General features: G+C 45.5%; 1 protein-coding gene across 1 annotated transcript in view; it reads right to left on the bottom strand.

Annotated features, from left to right (window-relative positions):
• Window positions 1-18009, bottom strand: part of LOC104052764 (unconventional myosin-X) — a 93652-nt gene that overhangs the window by 33358 nt on the left and 42285 nt on the right. The window contains exons 14-22 of the mRNA XM_064451443.1: window positions 17534-17600; window positions 16981-17073; window positions 13226-13294; window positions 12258-12340; window positions 10646-10754; window positions 9873-9953; window positions 8766-8890; window positions 7857-7971; window positions 1779-1885 (exon numbers count right to left, since the gene is read on the bottom strand). Of these exons, the coding sequence (XP_064307513.1) occupies window positions 1779-1885; window positions 7857-7971; window positions 8766-8890; window positions 9873-9953; window positions 10646-10754; window positions 12258-12340; window positions 13226-13294; window positions 16981-17073; window positions 17534-17600 (849 nt within the window). The remainder of the gene's footprint in view (window positions 1-1778; window positions 1886-7856; window positions 7972-8765; window positions 8891-9872; window positions 9954-10645; window positions 10755-12257; window positions 12341-13225; window positions 13295-16980; window positions 17074-17533; window positions 17601-18009) is intronic.

The raw sequence follows: 18009 nt of genomic DNA, 5'->3' as shown, positions 1-18009 counted from the left end.
ATATTTTAGCTGGTGAAGCTGTTACCTGCAGCTCAGAGTTCCACAGATTAGCTACGAAAAATGGGGTCATTTGAATGGGCTTGATTTTCTTGTCTCACGTTTTAGTGATCAGTCAGAGATACTAGGCTGCAGGGAATGAGAGCAAAGAAAACGTCTTCACTCTTAGGACTGGTCCTCCAGGCTCACAGAACAAGTTCACAAAGGGGGAGAAGCCAGCAAAACCCTTCCTGTGGCATATGTACCCTCTTCGCCAACCTACTTTGCATGAGAGCAAACAAATTTAAATACATTGTACCTGCAAAACTAACATAAATGGTATCAAGCTTCAGGTGGTGCACACTGGTACTCCTGACCTCTGCCCACTCTGCCCAGACCATTCACCACTTGCCCAGATGAACCCCCTCTCGCTGGACCGTCTCCAACACAGGTGCAGTGCAACTGGAAACTCTTCACAGGGAAAGTTTTCCCATCTCCCTCCCTAGCTCTTTCTTCACTCTCTGCTCTCCTCCCCTGCAAAATCCAGTTATCACCAGCTGCTTGTATTTCCACTCTGGCTGCACAAGTACAGCTTGTTCTTAAGAGACTCAGAAGACCACCATGTGGGATGAGGAATTCAGGTCTGTGGGGACTAGAGGACCACAAGATTTCTAGCCAAGCAGAACACTGTTGCAACACCCTCCATCACAGCCCTGCAGGGCAGCAGCTACCTTCCCAGGAACTCACAAAAGCAGTAATCCACTTTGCCTGAAGTGATGTTTCCCAGAAAAATCAATTTTCCTGTGCTAATCCCTACCCCTCTTTCCAAATGCTAGACTCAAGGTAAAATAGAGCAGTGGCCCTGACACAAAGGACTTGCAATCTGATGTACAAAAAATAGAGCTAGCTCATTTGTCTTCCTAGAGGGGAATAAATGAGTAAGAGCCCCCAAGACCAAGCATGTATTTTACTGATATTCCACGCTGGCGAGGCAGGGTACAACCCTTGCACACATTTCCCAACGCAAAATGAGCTACCTGGTGTAACTAGAGCTCTAAGACGAGTGCCTGCCGGAACAGCTCTGCTGGCCAGGGATTTCACCTCCTCACACCCCTGACTGACAGGTGTCTGGAGCAGAGACCAGCCAGGAAAGAGCATCTTGCTGGGATTAAGTGTGCATGCCACAGCCATTAAGGAGTCAGCTGTCACACTGACTGAGAGGGGCAGAGGAGGGGTGGCTTGTCTGCAGTTGGTTCTCCCAACCCTCCCCGGTCAGGTGCAAAAGGGAGCGGCAGGAGATTACTGGTGCAAAGCTGGCCAAAAACCAATTCTGGAGAGTTAATTAAAAAGAGAGGGAGATCACGAGGCAAACAGGCAGGGCGAGGAAAGAGGGTGAGCAAAGGCAGAGCTGCAAGTGAGGAAAAAGCAATTTGCAGAGGGGGCAGAAAACAGAGTAGACAGGCACCAGGAAAAGGAGCCTAAGTGCGGCCCAGCCAGGAGAGCCCTGAAGGCGAGGAAAAGGTGTCATCGGAGGCAAGCAATGGCTACGGAGGTCCCCGCCGAAGCCTGCTGAGCAGCGCTGAGGGAGGGTGCAAGCGTGCACAGAATTGAAGAAGAGGTGGCAAAGGTGCAGAAAGGTTTCAGCAGAACTGGTGCCGGCAGGGAGGGCAGACCCTGCAGCGCTCCCTTGGAATACAGGAGGGGAAGAAGGGAGGGATGCGAGGGGACTAGAGAGCAAAGCAGGGGTCGGGGCAACCCAGGCACGCAAGCACAGGGACGGTGGGGCAGCCCCCAGCACTGACCTTGCCATGTAGCCCAAGACGTGGGCCCGGATGACTATAGCTGCTTTCCTCAACTCCTCTTCCCGATCCTTCTCCAGCTTCTGCTCAAGAGCCTCCTTCAGGAAAACCTGACGCCACGGGGAGGAGTTTCAATAAACACAAAGAGAGGAAAGAAGTCAGTCCCCGGGGGCGCCGGGGGATCTCATCCCCGGGGAGCGGGGCGGCGCGGGGGGCGCGGCGGCCGCCGCTGCCGGGGCTCCAGCGCCCGCCGCTGCCGGGGCTCCAGCGCCCGCCCGGCCGCCTCCCCCGGCCGCCCCCGCTCACGGCGGCAGCGGAAAGTTTTGCAGCGACATCAGCCAAACTCTGCGCCCAGCCCCCGCCTCCCTCACTCTGTGGTCAAGACTTAAAAGAGAGCGAGAGGGAGGGAGCGGAGGAAGGAGGGAAAGAGGAGGGAGGCGGAGGAGAGCCTCTGCTTGCGCCTGGGATTAACTCTTTCCCGGCTGACAGCCTTCCCCGCACAATCCAGCACCTCCCTGCAGCAGGCACTGATACCTACTTGGGTGATTAAATATTTTGCAAAGAAACGCCTCCGCATTTCAGGGAAAGGGAGGAACATTTAGGTTTCTAGACTGCAGGAAGCAATCTTAACAGCAATCCTCATAATGGAAGACAGTCGAAAGCTAAAAGCCCTGTCGAGGTGCGGAACTGACTGTACCCCGCTCCACCAGCTCTGGGCAGAAGCTGACGCCCTCCACCAACCTCCAGAAACTGGGAGGTGGAGGTGCTTCCTTGCTGAAAAGGTTCAGGAAGGAACTGAGCCCCGATAGGAGAGGTCTTCAAGTATTACTTGGAGATTTTTTTGTAATTTAGTAATTACTAATAATTATGTGGAGATTGCACTTCTGGGTCCAGTATTTTCATTCTCAAGCATCTTCCATCACCTGTATTTCAAACCTCTGCTCAGTGCTAAATGCTTTCGTGAGGGATGACGGTGCTATCTTAGAGACAAAAGCACGGAGATACAAGCGAGGTAAGGGCATGTTTACAGGAATTGCGATGATACATCTGAGCTACTTTAAATCCGCTGCTTGCATTATGTTAGCACAGAGTTCAGCACAAATTGTTGAAATAAATGCTTTGCTTTTTGAGATGGACTGCAGCCTGCATGGAGCTCCCCGGCCCTCCACGGTGGGTGCACTGCTAGCAGTACCCAGCCTAGATTAAAGTTGGCTAAAGTACGTCCATACAAGCTGCAGTCACAGCAGCAACTGCCATATGGCCACGCTCGTGTGACCTGCTGCCTGACATTGGCTAAATCACTGCCAGGGCCAGCAGCAGAATGGACTACACTGGGAGAGTGCTGCCCCACCTGTTAAAGTACTGCCATGAACACAAGCTGTGAGCTGACACTCCTCCGTCTGCAGAACTACACTGGTCAGTAAAAACTACTTACAAATTTATTGGATCCATGTGGCTATGCTGAGAGCCCAGGGAGATGTTCAGAGATTTGAACAGCCATCTGTCCAGAGTTCTGCACAAACTCCCCCTACCACTTACCTCCCCTTATATCTATGTATACCTTCCCTTCCATCACTGCTTTTAGCCTCATCACTTATTTAGGCTCTTTTTTCCCCTCTGCAATGACCACCATGTACTGAAACCTCTCCCTGAGTTACCACCCATTGCCAGAGGCTTCCCTGGACTCAAATTTCTCCTGGGAAGCCCTTTCCGTTAAGATGGCCTTAAGAAATCAGCTGCTTTGTAATGACTAAGTAACCTTGGGTAGCCTTAAAAGAAGGTTCATTATCAAGGTACTGCCAACCATGAAGCTGGCATCCTTCCCTGCAAGTTGCACATCCACTCCCTCTGTCAACTCAACAATCTTTTAAAAACTTCTTTGAGGCAGGGATTGCGCTTTCCATTACATTCCAGAACCAAGGAGCAATCACCCATTTCAAGAATGCAACCAGCAAAACACTGTCTCAGTCCATTATCTTCAACAAACTGCAAAAATATTCAGTCCATCGGTATCTTGATAGCAAGCATAGACTCTGATGTGCCAGTAAGGAGGGGGGAAAAACCTAACTCTGAGGCATGCAGAGTTCAACAAGACCCAACCCTAATCCTGTAGGGTTTTCTATAGATGCTTGAGAGCGAGGGGTCAATCTCAAATAACATAGCAATATCTAGTTATAAGCTATTGGCATTTTGAGTTTTGTTTTTTTACTCCTGTAGATGACAAGGAAGAGTAAAATGTATTCAAATCCAGAAATGCTTTTGATGCCTTGTGGAAATAATCTGGAAGGAGGCCATTTCTTTGTCATAATTCATAGTCACTTTTTGAAAACAGATCACTTTCATCTGAGGAAGGGATGATTAAACAAAATGTACAAGGTTACTTCTATCATATCTGCCTCTATTAGACACTGGCCAAATTTTAAACCATGGTGCAGCACCACAGTACTCCTCACACAACCTCAGTGCCTGCATGCACCATCCATGCAACAGTGAACGTGTTAAGGTTACATGTAGATCAGCAGACACAAATGTAACCGCGTGTGCACCCATGTGTACATAAGTGGGATCATATGATTCTTGGGGACAACACTGGGAAAGCAGGAAGTGGGTCACTGGGACCTGGATGCCAAATAGCCTACAGAAACCTCTTACTTCAAACAGGCCCTGCAAAACAGCAGGTCGAAATGTGGAAATGAATGCTTTCAAACAGCAAGGATTACTGCGTTAAACAGCCTTAGGAAATCTGTGTTGTGGCTATAGACAAGTATGGCAGAAGGTCCAGGTGCACTGAGGAAAGGGGCTCAGAAGCTGCTGCTCCATCCCAGCACATCACCAGTGAAGACAAGGGCACCTTAGCACAAGCTCTTCCATCATCACGCCGCTTGTTTGCATCCAAGCCCTCATCTCCACCATGCCACCGGATAAAACATGCCATATATACATTAATACCTCTTATAAACATTAATTTGACAATTGCCAGCACAGCAGCTGCTCTATTCTTAATGAAAAACACAAAGATCATCCTGCCCTTCCTCCCCCATTTCCTTTCCCAAGCTTCACAATCCCCTGCACTAATTCACAGAGTCTTTTCCTTCCTCCTCCAAACAATTGCTAGGGATATAATTATCCTTCCATTCATTTTGCAGGAAGTATTCCCCCTTCTATAAGCTTTGCTCTTCACCCACCCCTTATACTTCTTCCTGGGTTACATCCCCATTGGCCTGTCACACCTTTCAGTAGCTACTGCTGTCTCCATAAGCGAAGGTTAGTTCTCACCTGGTGCTGGGAGTTGCTACCTGGGTACCCAGAGCTGCACCTGTAGCAGCAAAAGTGGCAGGAAAAGCACACAGGGGGCTTCCTCTCCAGCACAATGACTAGGACTCTGTGCCCCTCAGCTGGTAGCTTCACTTCACCCTTACCTGAAAGCCTCTGGAAAAATTAGGGCTCTTCTCTTCATCAACCCAAGTTACCTAGCACCAGCTAAAATATGAATGCAGACAAAGCACTCTGTAATCCAAAACCAGGGCACAACAGCTGGATGCAGGCAGCAGGGGAGGGACTACCAGGAAGCACCACTGCTGTGCACAGCCTCACCTTGGCATCTGCTTACCTAGGGCCAGGGTTTCGGGGGGCACTATCACAGAGTTGCAAGAGGGGTCTCCAGGGGAGCAATGAAATGGCTTTGCCACCATCTGAGCTTGGGAAAAAACATCAAGCAACTCATCTGAAGAATGAAATGGAAAGGCAATGGTGACAGCACCTTGCAGCAGCCAGGGGCTGGCCAGCCGTTCAGCATGGCAGCAAGGATGGAACAGGCCAGGACAGCCTTGGAGTGATCTATTCTTTAGAATAAATAGAACTGCTCCCCTCTACCAGAACACACATCTCTAATCCAGACCATGCCGAATCGAAAATAACTTCTACAACCACACAAGATGGCTCAGCTGCTTCCCAAATCCTTTCAATTTTCTTTCTCAGTCATAAAGAAAGAGATACAAAGACTGCCATTCTTAATAATTTCTTTCTTCCCCCAATATTCAGACCTGACAGCAACCAGCACCTTAGCAGGGAGACTGCTGTTTACCAACATGCCACATACAGCTCTTCAGCCAAGTGCTAGTTTACAGGACAGAACTGTTAAAAAAAAAATACATTAGAGTACATTAAGTGTTTTGGCAAAATACAAACATGTTTTGTGTGCCACAATTTAACACCTATGTTGTTTTTTCCAAAAGAATTTCTTTGTGCAGGTCAAGGAGTGAGTGAAAACTGACAGATGGACTCAGTCCTTCAGGACGCACAACAGGGGCTGAAGAGAAAAGGGATCCTATTGCTGCCAGGGGCTCAAAGCAGCCTGGATTTCCTGCTTGTTGTCAGTCTGTTGTAGTTCCTGGACTCCATCTGTATAGCTTATAACCTTTTACACTCTAAAAGGTAAGTATGTGTATGGGAGTTTGGTCCTCACATGCATTTCCCTACTGCCCTTCCTGAAGCCCAGAAATCTTCCATCTCTTGTCATGCTAGGAAGAAAGCTCAAACGCAATGTTTACCAGCTCTAACCACCCCTTTCTAAAGCTTCCCAGGCACAAGCAGCTCTGCAACACACACAGAGTCCATACAGCCTTTAACACAAAAATGCCGTGAGACTGGCAGCCACACAAGAAACAGTGTGGGTTATCTACAGACAAGAATGACTGAAATGGTTCCTGGTGTGCAGGAACCAGTGAGGATACACCAGATTCCCAAAATCAAAGATGGGGAACACTTCAATCATAGAGCAGAAATATGGCTAAGTGATAAAACCTTCTTTCCTGAACATCAGTGGAGGCATGTGAAGGAAGGCCTTAGAAACTTCAGGTTAACACATCTTCCCACAGCAATGGCTAGTGGTTCCCTTGGTTGCAACAGAGAGTTCATAGCCTGGACTACCAACTGGGCTACTACCACTCCTCTAAGAAGGGGAGAGAGAGACCTCGCTCTCTAAGAAACATTATAGTCTATCCACTCATTAAGAAATGATTGCTCAAACCAACAAGTATCATTATCTAATCTCCCAGACAAATTCAATGTGAATATTCACTAGAATCACTTCCAGTTCCATTGTGACCCTGGAAATATTCTGAACTCCTTTTTTGAAGGCTTAAGGGAAAAAACACAAGAAAAGTTGCTTTGATGGACCCACCATCTGCTCTGGGTAGGGACTGCATACCAACTATTTAGAAATGCTGTCTGCAGTGGACGCAATCCATCTCGGAATATTCTTTGAAGAATTTACTGGAGTACGTGGAAAGTTGTGATAAAGACAGTTTCCAACTCCCAGATTTCTATAGCACTACACCTCACAATGCTCACATCTATTTCTCTGTGAAACTGTCTCAAGGCTTGAAAAAATTCATACTGAAATACGCAGCTCCCTCCCCATTAAATAGTACATTTCCAGCTGGATGTCTGGAGAAAAAAAACACAAACCACCACACCCCGCAAAAAAAAAAAAAATTCCAGACTATAGCAGGCAAGAGAGATGTGTTAAACATTCACCAAAACAGATGCAAAATCTGAATTATGCAAGTGGGGAGAAGTATTTGGATACCTTTCCCTTAGAAATGTATGCTAGCATCTGGGCTAATTGCACAAACCATCAGCAGAGCTTCCACAGCAGAAGGCTGTCACACATCTGGTGATCTAGCTACCTATTCACAGTTTTGATATATACCAAGCAGCAGCTCACTGCCTCTTGCAAGTTTCGGTTAGCCAAGCAGAGCAAAATATCTAGCACAAGAGGCAAGAGTTAAGGGCATACAATGATACCCATGCTTGTTCTCCTTGGATCGTTAAATGGGATCAGACACGACAAAATCAGTCTGGCTTGGTTAACGAGAAGGAGTTTAGACAAAGTCAAAAAGCCTTCTACATCTCTAGGTACATAATATGGGAAATATTTGAGATGCTACAGGTCAGTGGCGTAGTCCAGTTTAAAGGATCATCACTACTTTGCCCTTTCTACTGGCTTGAATCTCACCAGACGCAATCACATCCCCTTGTAGCTGGAACAAATCCATACCCTGCCCCACACTGAAGTACCTTGGTTTTACCCAACTGCCATTCTTTCTTGCTGCTGTCATAGGTCTGAAGAAAGCCTGCACATATAGCTTTGCTGTTGTCTGAGAAGTTTGGCCCCTTCACAAGCATCTTGTACCTAAGAACCAAACAAAATCTCATGAGATTATGTATAACAGTTACCTGCCTCCCTCCCCCCTGCCAATCTTTTAACTTCAAGTATCCTCCTCCTGTTAGTCTTTCTTCCTCTGGGACCTCCCTTCTTCGAGTTTGCCTTCCAATTTGGAAATTTCCATCCCCCAGTCTTTATCTGTTCCTACCACACTGGCAATTACTGTTGCAATCCTAGTAATAAAATACAAACTCAACAGCATTTTTCAGAAAACAACAACTGTCTTTCTGAAACATGTGCTTCCATCAGACACAAGTTATTTTGTTCAGTATAGGGGTGGCATTTAATGCTCCAAGAGACAAAGGAAGCAATGTTCAATCGTTCCTTCTAGCCTTAAACGTCAAGAAATCCTTTTGATGCAGCTAATTAAAAGAAATAATCACTCTTTCCAATATTAATCAACTATACTTCCATTAAAATTTGCTTCAGCCTGCCAGATTAAAGGTTTTAAGCATGATATTTTCTTTTTGCATAGTATGACCAGCTGAGTTTCACAGCATCGCACATGCAAATCTGTGGCAAAGCTACAAAATTTTTTTTTTAAAATGGACCATTTTGCTATTTTTCCATTCTGACTTTTACCCAAAAGACAAGTCCCCAAAAGAACTTCCAAATCAGTGTATGATATGGGCAGTAAGGGCATGGTTAGAAAAACATCCCACAAAGATCCATTATCAGTAACAGCAGTTATAGAAGGAATAAACATATAGAATTGTATACGTTGTGGCCATAACAGCATGTGGTACAATGATAGCAATTACCTGCTGAGAAAGTCCTGGAAAAGGCGCCGTATAGGGAAACCTGCTCTCCGAACTTTCACTGTCTCCAGCATCCCTGAGTAGCGGAGCTGATTTAGCACCACATCTGGACTGAAGAGGTTTGGTGCCTACATAATGATGCAGATTCAAAAACAAATACGGAGAGACACAGAATAAGTGTTGATCTTGGTATTACTTGTTTGCTGACTTGGAACAGTGACTGTTTCTCTGAGCACAATCAGTCACAGGCTGTATATCTATTTCTCTGTAGAAAGGCAACCCTGCATATTTGGGCCTGCCAGGGGACAAGGGGGAAGTTTGGGTCAAGGGGAAAGCAACCTCACAGCACTGCATGGTGCAGAAAAATGGGCGAAAGGGAGTTGCGCAGATCCTGGAAAAAAAGTCTGCAGACTGCTGTCGTAGTCGGATCATGGCAGTAAAGCGATGATATAATGCATTAGCACATACAAAATGCAGAACCCTGGCTCAGTTCACTTTGCAGCCTCTCTCCAGTCAAACTAGAGACAAACTGCAGAACTCTCTTCTGGCATAAAACCCCCCTCAAGCTTTCTTCTGCCATATCATACGCAGTTTCAAAACACAAAAAGAAAACGATCAGTTCAGAGCTATCTTCCTGCCACAGCTCATGATACAAGTGAGAGCCAGCCTGTCTCTAAGTACTGTGACTTGGTCATGAAGCATCCACCTCCTCTGCCTCAGAGCCAGGTATCCGCAGGGGATGCTTCCTACCGCACAAGCCCTACGTTCCAGAAGAAATTATCTACAGGCACCACAAACAGAAGCGACTGCTTCTTCTGCCACAGCTTTGGGCTCTGCATAAGCCTTGTTCATCTTCCAGGCTTCATAAGCACAGAAAGAGGTGAGAAGGGCTACACCATATCATACTCAGCGTGCAGTCTTTTCATCTGGTTACCAGGAAGAGGGTGTGTTTTTCCTCAACTATGAAACAACTAGAAGGGGACAACTGAGGGGAAACTGCTCTTATCCTCAGTTTGGACCCTGACAGAGGCATCTGTCAGGCGTTTGTGCAAGTGAATGCTCACGAAGGCCTGTGTCGCATGCATACATTTTGCTGGAAGACAGACTTGCCTTTTCTGTATTTGGTTTGATGCAGCGGATGAAGAATGGGTTGGAAGTACTAAGCGTGGCCATCAGGGAATGGAGAGAATCCTAAAAAGCAGGAAGACAAAACCCAAAGGATCAGTCACTATAGGAAGGAAAAGGGCTACATTTGATGCAATAGTGTCTTCATGCAGCCCTCCCATTCCTAGTGTTCCTTGACTCTGCCTACCAAAACTTCAATAACCCAGGAGATCCTTTCCTGTCCAAAACACACCCACACAGTTAGTTTACTCTAACACTGCTTACATGGCCATTCTTGTTCTAAGCACTGTATAGCTGATGTGAGTTGTTTTTACAAGTTTCTCAAACTTTACAGGAAACTAAAACTGTGAAACTAAGAGGTTTGCAGACAATCTAGGGGGTTGAGATTCATACCTGCGAGGACCCCCCAATAAGGTTTTATTGGAATTGCCACTATACCTGTAAAAGATGTAGCCTAAAAGGACACATACTCAGCTGAAACACCAAACCAACAGGAAAGATCAAAGAACCTCAAAAACTTCATATACTTAGCAATGTATTATTTTCCTCTGCCACCCTGCTCAGTCTTAGCATCTCACATTTTATACCAGACAGAATCCTTGGGGCAGTGGCACTGTCTTTTTTTAACACTACAACATTCCTGCACATTTTCGGTGCTGGACACAAAACAAGGATGAACGACTCCTCTTGGCTGCAGGCCTTGCTTTACCCATCTGCTCCTCCCCAGAAGCCTGCTGCTCTCTTGGAAAACATCCTACCCTGAACTGGGAACTGACAGTCGGTCTGCGCCTCTGGGTGCCCATCTTCAGTGTCTCTTCACTGCAACGACTGCAGACTCTTTCAAAAAGGTCATAGATGAAGTCCAGCCTAAGGGAGAAGAAAAGAATTAAAGAAGATGCAAGACATCCACCACCTGTGAGAAGATGGCTCTCATTCTCATCTACTGCCCTGTCCCAGTGTGAAACACCTAATTTTTATTCCTGCTGTGCCACAGAGTGGCTGCAAGAGGCAGTTTAGCTGGGCGCTTTAGTGAGGAAATGAATACTTTCCATGTGGCTGCCCAGACCCTGTGGGCTGCCCTGTATGCCACACTCAGCCGTAAAGCCAGAAACCCCATCTCACACCGTCAAGCGGCATATTACACAAAGGGACATCGCCATTCTGCACTGGCTAGGACACCTCCCTTGAGCTATATGCCCCCAGGTGAAACTACCTTGAAGGTACTCCAGCTAGACTGTGCGGTATCACAGCCCTCCCAGCCTAGCGCTCATGGCTAGCACCTACGACATGCTCATGCAATTGCAACCACAGCCCTTCTGTGGCCAGGGGACTTCTAGAGGTACCCTCAGTGTAGGTCAGCTGTGGGGAATCTTCCACCGTTTTGCCACTCCTTAGACAGGGATGCTGGTTCTTACAAAGTTGCACAATGTTCTCCAGCACTGCTTGTGCCAGTTTATTGTTATGACTGCTTCTAGCTTGCTGAAAAACCCTGAGTCCTTCTATTATGGTGGACAATGATGACCACAATTCTGGCTTCAAGCACTGTGTAAAATGTTCCCCAGATGCCACTGTCCAAGTAAGGCATCTACGAGCAGCTCATACTCTTAGCTGCCTCAGGTCGTTTCAAGGCTGCTCACAATGCAAACTCTGCAGCAGGCTTGAGAGAAGATGCAGTTCTGAAACAGTCTCATCAGGCTGGAGCCCAAAGGCAATACATGGACTGTGGTGAGAGGCATGTGGTAGAGCTGCTACTCGAAGACTTCTAGGGTCTGCCACGTTATTAAATGCCTCTCTCCTTCTACTAGGCCCCACCTCTGTCTTCCAGACCTTGCTGAAGGTCAAAGTCTGCTTATTTCTTCTCTAGGGTCATGTTGCCGCACAGGGATACAATATTAGGGTCCCACAGGAAGAGCTCAGTCTGGCTTAGGATAAGGACAGAAGCTCTCCACTAACAAGCAGGCTGGAAAATAAGCAGCCTCTGTAAAAAGGCTGGTATTTGACAGCATGGCAGAACTTTGACTCATTCAGGGACAAATTTGCCATTGTTGGGACAGGGAGGTAAGAGGAAGAAGAGGAAAGGGAGAAGAGAGGAGGGAGAAAAACAGCATTGCCTGGAGGGATTTCTGTCATGCTTTTATAGATCTTTTCAAAACTGGGACAGATGGGCACTGATTAAATCTGTGCCTCATCTCACTTCTCCAGCTCTCCTTTCTTTTGCCAGGACACTTAAGCACAAGAGAGAAGAATGCTAAAGAATGATGCCTGATGCTCAGACAAAAGTAACTTCTTTCCTTGGTCTGGTTATTACATGAATGTGGCTTAGTCCAGCCCAACAGATGCAGCCTCCTCACAAGCATAAGGGGGACATACCTGCTGTCTTTCAGCATGTTTAAAATATCATCTCGAAAGGTATCTCTATTCTTCTCCAGAAAGCCTCTCACATCATATAGCACCTGCAACGCAGACAGAACCACTAGAACACTGCCCCATAAATCATCAAGCACTTCTACATTAACAGGCCAATGTATAAAACGTCCAGCATAGCTACACAGTAACACAGCAGGCACGTGCCAAGATCCAAATTTCTGGGGTAAAAGAGCTCCAGAGCTCTGCAGTTACTGGCAAGAAAGTGGCCTTTAGCCATTAATTTAAAAAACAAAACCAAAAACAAACCACCAAAATAAAAAACCTCAAAAAAAGGAGCAAAGTGAAACAGGTGCAGAGATTTGTGTGGGATGTTTCTGTGGGGAAATGCTCTGCAAGGTGGAAGGTACTACATTCACTTTGGGCAATACTGACTATGCCACCCAGTGCCCTGACCTCCCAACCACTAGTGCTCAGCAGATATGATTCTAGGAGGAGGTTAGCCCTTCTTCAGTGTGCAGGTGCCCTCCCTTGACACACCTCCATCTGCTCCATCTCTCCACAACAAAGAGCAGCATTTAACCTTGAAGGCTTGGAGACCTTTTCCTTTTTTGTAATAGGTATTTAGCCTTTTATCCTCCCCAAAAGTCAAGTTTTCCTTGTGACTTTTACTTTGGGTTTTGTTTGTTTTTGAATGTCCAAGAAAAGATAACATGAATAACAGAAATAAGGAGAAGTTTATCCCCTGAACAAAAAGTTACCTGAGAAACTCAAACAAACGTCCAAGCTGGAGAATATAGTATTGGAGAATGACATCCTACTTTAAGCCTATCACACTCCCTGTGCTCTGATACGGGGCACTAACTGTATGGAAACATGCAGCTCAGAGATATTTTTGATTTTTGAAATCTAAAATCCAGGATCTCAAGCCCAAGATACACCAAGCACCTCACAGATACACCATGAGCACCTACCTCCCCAGCATAATGTCTTATGCCAAACTGATGGTCTGTTACCCGAGGCTTCACATAGTAGTGGTTGCTCTGAAAGGAAAGAAAAAGAAGTCTTCTTATAATGCCAGTGTAAGAATAAATAGGCTCAGTCAGGAACTCTGCCATGACTATGACAACGCTGGGATGGACAAGGACCTTAGCTGTGGCAGAGCCCAACCACATCTGCTGCAGCTATCTGCAGCTATATTACAAATATGTTATTCCAATAAGATGGAAAAATCCAGCCCTTCAAGGCATTCCTCATGTGAGCAAAGGCTTGCAGAATCAAGGTTGGGCAGGCATGCCATGGATGAAATGTTAATTCTTGCGTGTCTGACACCTAAGGAGACTGGGCTCCAGACAAACCATGTGGTGCAGGACACAGGATCAGGATGCAGGGAAGATGGCAGCTTTGCAGAACACTACATCTTTTCTTTGTCAAAGGAAATATCATACCAGTCTCCTTTATTCCTCTATATTTCACCTTTCCTTGCACCTTTCTTCCCCTTCTCTCAATATTCATTTTTTTCCCCCTCTCTTACTAGCTGTTCTACTCTCTCATTTCCTCCCTCCTTTCTTTGTTCTATGAAAACCGTTAACTGCCTAAGAACAGCCATGCTGCTTGAGACCGATGGTGCATTCAGGTCAGTATTCTGCCTCCAGCAGTGGCTATGTAGGGTAGAGTAAGAACAAGGCAAGGAAATTATACTGTCATCCTAATCCTCTCTCAAACACCAATTATTTCCATAAGGTCCGCCTAACTAATAACCCCAAGTGGATTTCTCTTTGAAATACTTGCCCATTCCACACCTGACCCTATGCAGACTTTGTGCATCCAGAGCATCCTCTCACAGGGAGCTCTCAGCCAACTGCACAGGGAACTACAGCTGGTTGGTTTTAAGCCTGGCTCCATTGGTGCCATTTGTATTCTATGGGCCATGTGTGACTTTTAAACTTATCACATCCCCCCTAAGTCATCTTTCTCCATACTGCAGGGTCCCTTCAACAGTTTTCCATAACACTGAAGCTGTCCCAGACCTGTTGTTTGCCAGATCTGATATAACCCCTTCTTGAGTGGAGGGGCCCAGTGCTGTACACTGTTGAAAGTGCAGGTGATCCATAGATTATAAAGTGCTATAACAATGCTTTCAGCTTTTATTCTGTTTCTTTCCTAGGAATTTCTAACACTTGATGTGGGTTTTTTATTACTACTGAGCACTGTGCTGATGTTTCCATGGAACTATCCATCACAGCCTCTGTCTGGGTCTTGCTCCTGAAGAGCAGCAATCAGCTCAGAGCCCATCATTTCAAATGTGAAACTGGGACTGTTTTCCTCCAGGTACACCATTCTACATTTATCTACACTGCTTTTCATCTTCATTTTACAACCCAATCAGTCTCATAAGGCCCCTCCCAGTCCAGCCTTGCTCCGTGAATCATCAGAAAACTGCCACCTCAGCGCTCATATGGGACAGCCTTCCAGGCCTCCCTCACTGAGGTAAAAGACCACTTACATTCTGTGATTTTGCCCAACAGTGAAATAAGGATTACAAGTCTATAATTTCCTAGAATACTTTCTAAAAATTAAAATAATTTCCCACCTTCTCAGATACAAGTACGAAGAAAATTTTAAGTAAGATGTTGCACAATACTGTTAGTAATTCAGCTCTTTCATCTTCAAGTTCTCTTAGCGGTACTGGGTGGATGGCTTCTGACCTTGACAATTTGTTAGCGCTATTGAAAACTTTTTCATTGCATATTTTCCTTTTCATATTGACCCCATTTCTTTGCTCTTCCCTTTCCCCAGTCATCTTTTTCTAGCCACAAACTTCCCTCTCTTCCACACGAACATGACTGTTACTGACCTCCTCATGCGGATTGGCAGCCCTCCTCTCCTCTCCCTCTCCACCAAGCCCATATATTTCATCCACGCCTACAACACTTCCAGTTCCTTCTCCCATCATCCCTATTGTTCCTCTCCCCTGTTGTATCAGAGGTCATATTCTCTTAAATCCCAGCTCTATGCTTTTCCTCCTTAAGCTTATTGCAATCCACAGAGGAAAAACACAGAGAAGAGGGTTAGAAAGCTAAGGTCCTTCAGGCTTTCCAGCAACACTGGCTGGATGCCTTCCAGTGCTCTTCTGGCCATTACTAGACTTTAACTGGTACAAAAAAACCTTTCGCCTTCAAAAAATATAAACCCTAGAGCACTATCTACTTCATTATTCTTCCCTGCACTCCAACTCCCCAGCCTCTTCCATCTTCCGTAAGGTCCCTAGGGTTCCACATTAATAGCTATCTCCTCAAGGCAGACAGAGGTGACACTATGAACAGCTTAATGAAGAGGCTACTCGATGCACAGAAATCACCAAAAATAGCAACCAAAATGTTGTGGGGCATAAAAGAATGCAAAATAATACTGACAGTCTCATGCTGCTGTACAATAAACCACAGGTACCTTCTTACCAAGGGAACTGCATTCTGGTCTGATTATTTATCTCAGAAAAGAATAGAGAAAAGATGTAGAGGAATTCAGAGACAAACAACAGAAAGAAAGAGGAGCTTTGAAATGTCTCCATTTGGAGACAAACTTAAGAGGTTAGGACAGTTCAGAAAGAAAATTCAAAAGAAGCGATGTATTAAAAGTATTCGTAAGTTTTATATTAAAAGTTAACAAAATACCAACAACAATAAAACACATAAATCAGGCATTCTCATATACCTTGCCCTCTAATACAAGGGAAAGCCACAGCGGACTAAATCGAAGTCATCAATTTAAGCCTAATGAAAGGAGGTATTTCCGCAAAACAATATTTTTCCATAAATAGCCAACCAGAAGTCATTGCTATTGTATCCAATTTGTAGTCATGAGTATTACTAGCAGAGTTAGATACAAATACGAAAAATGAGAATATCTGCATCTATGCCAGTTAAAAAAAATTTCAGGTAAAGAATACAAATTTATATATTTTTCAGGCTTGGATGAAGCCTAAATTAGAGGACTAGGAAACACATAAGCTGACAGTGTTCTTACTGAAGTAGTAAATTATTCCACAAGTCCATGCTACACGGTTTAGTTTGCTTTGTTTTCAGCCTATTTGCTATTAAGAAGAACTGAGTGTTGGCTGCACCAGAGAGAGGGTAAGAGATTGCTACAGTGATCTCACTGTGGTTTCTGTGTTCCCAGAATAACTTTCTGACCTGAATGAAAAAGCCCTTCTACTCCTGTGTCCAGAGTACAAGAGGAGGAAAGAATTTAATTAATTGGGAACAATAAGAGAGCTTTCATTAAAAGTCATGAGGCAAAAGCTGTCCCCAGCCCCAGGAGACAGAGATTTGACATGCTCTGGAGCAGACTCCTGTGAGTCAGCTGGCAGGAGAAACTCATGCAGACTGTGCAGCCACATCCTGTGCCTGGGGTGCTGCCTTGTGTCCCATTGTAGACCAGCAGAACCTGACCTCCATCCCATGCTACAAATTCAAATCTCCTCTACCCACAGCCTGTGGAAGGTACATTCCCTCTCTCTATGTGAGCAAATTACCATTTTCAGGTTTCTTCACTTACTACTTTTGTTCAGTGCAGCCTTATTAAACACGTGCTGGTTCAGGCCTAAGGCGTTTCAAATTTCCTGCACAAAGCACATATTTTACATCAACAAAACCTTCACTTTCAGTTTTGAAATGCTGATGGGGCTAACACGCTGATCATTTGCCTGCCAGGTTATTTTCTTACTTACCATATGCTGGCTGTGAAGTTTTTCCAGAAGGGTGTTGTCTGTGCCTTTGGGGAATCGACTCTCTTCATTCACCAAAGCCAGTAGACCCAGTTTCTACAGCCAAACAAGAGACAGGCTTTTACAGTCAGCAAAAGCTCTAGTTACGCAGCACCAAGCCAAGAACTAGAGATCTGGACAGCACATTGAGCAATAACCCCTGAGTTATACCCAGCAAAGCTTATGCTGAAAGCAGAATTCTGGTCAGTCAATGCATTTAGCAAGCAGAACATAAGTAGAGATTATTTTTATAAAAATTCACATTAAGGTTTTACTTAAACACTGTTCCCTGTCTAAAACTGTGACACCCTCCATAAGCTTATTCTCAACAATGAGCAGAGGTCTGCTTTCTTGAACCGGGACCATGGCTAGAACAGCTCATACTTATGCCAGGTCACGATGGGAAGAGGATCTAAGCAACTGCCTGTTTTTAAAACTGGGAAACCCCAGGGAAGGTCTCAAGACAATCAGCAGTCTCCATTGTGATCCCTGGAAAGTATCAGAGATAACTGCTTACCTTCTCAATAAGGTCCAGGCACTCTGCATTATCCATCCAGTCAATGGCTTCCCAGTTTATCCCTTCCCTGACAAGTCAAGAACAAACAGAACAAAGATGTAAAATGCAAGATCCAATGCCCTGAGGTGCACAGGAACAGAAGCAGCTGAGCACAACAGCTGTCCCAGGACTCAAGACGGTTTGCAGGAATTAGGCTTTGTCATGGCTGAGGAAAAAGGACACACAATGCACTGCTAACAGAAGTTGATGGAAGTAGGAGACAGCCTTTCTTATCCTTCCCAGTGATTTAGACTGATGCTTATCTTGTAGTCATTGAGCAAATTCCACACCGAGCACTAAGAAATTGTAGCTGCTCTCAGCTGCTCTTTCAGGAGCGATGAGCATCAGCCTAAGTGGTTGTGATGATCAACAGTTTGCTATACAGCTTCAAGAGTCAACTGCTGACCTACCAATCTGGAAAGCAGGCCTGAAGCACG

Source organism: Phalacrocorax carbo, chromosome 5 (assembly GCF_963921805.1).
Source record: "Phalacrocorax carbo chromosome 5, bPhaCar2.1, whole genome shotgun sequence".
NCBI classification, from domain to species: Eukaryota; Metazoa; Chordata; class Aves; order Suliformes; family Phalacrocoracidae; genus Phalacrocorax; species Phalacrocorax carbo.
Note: the sequence above shows the minus strand (reverse complement) of the source record. Positions and strands in the feature narration are given on the sequence as shown.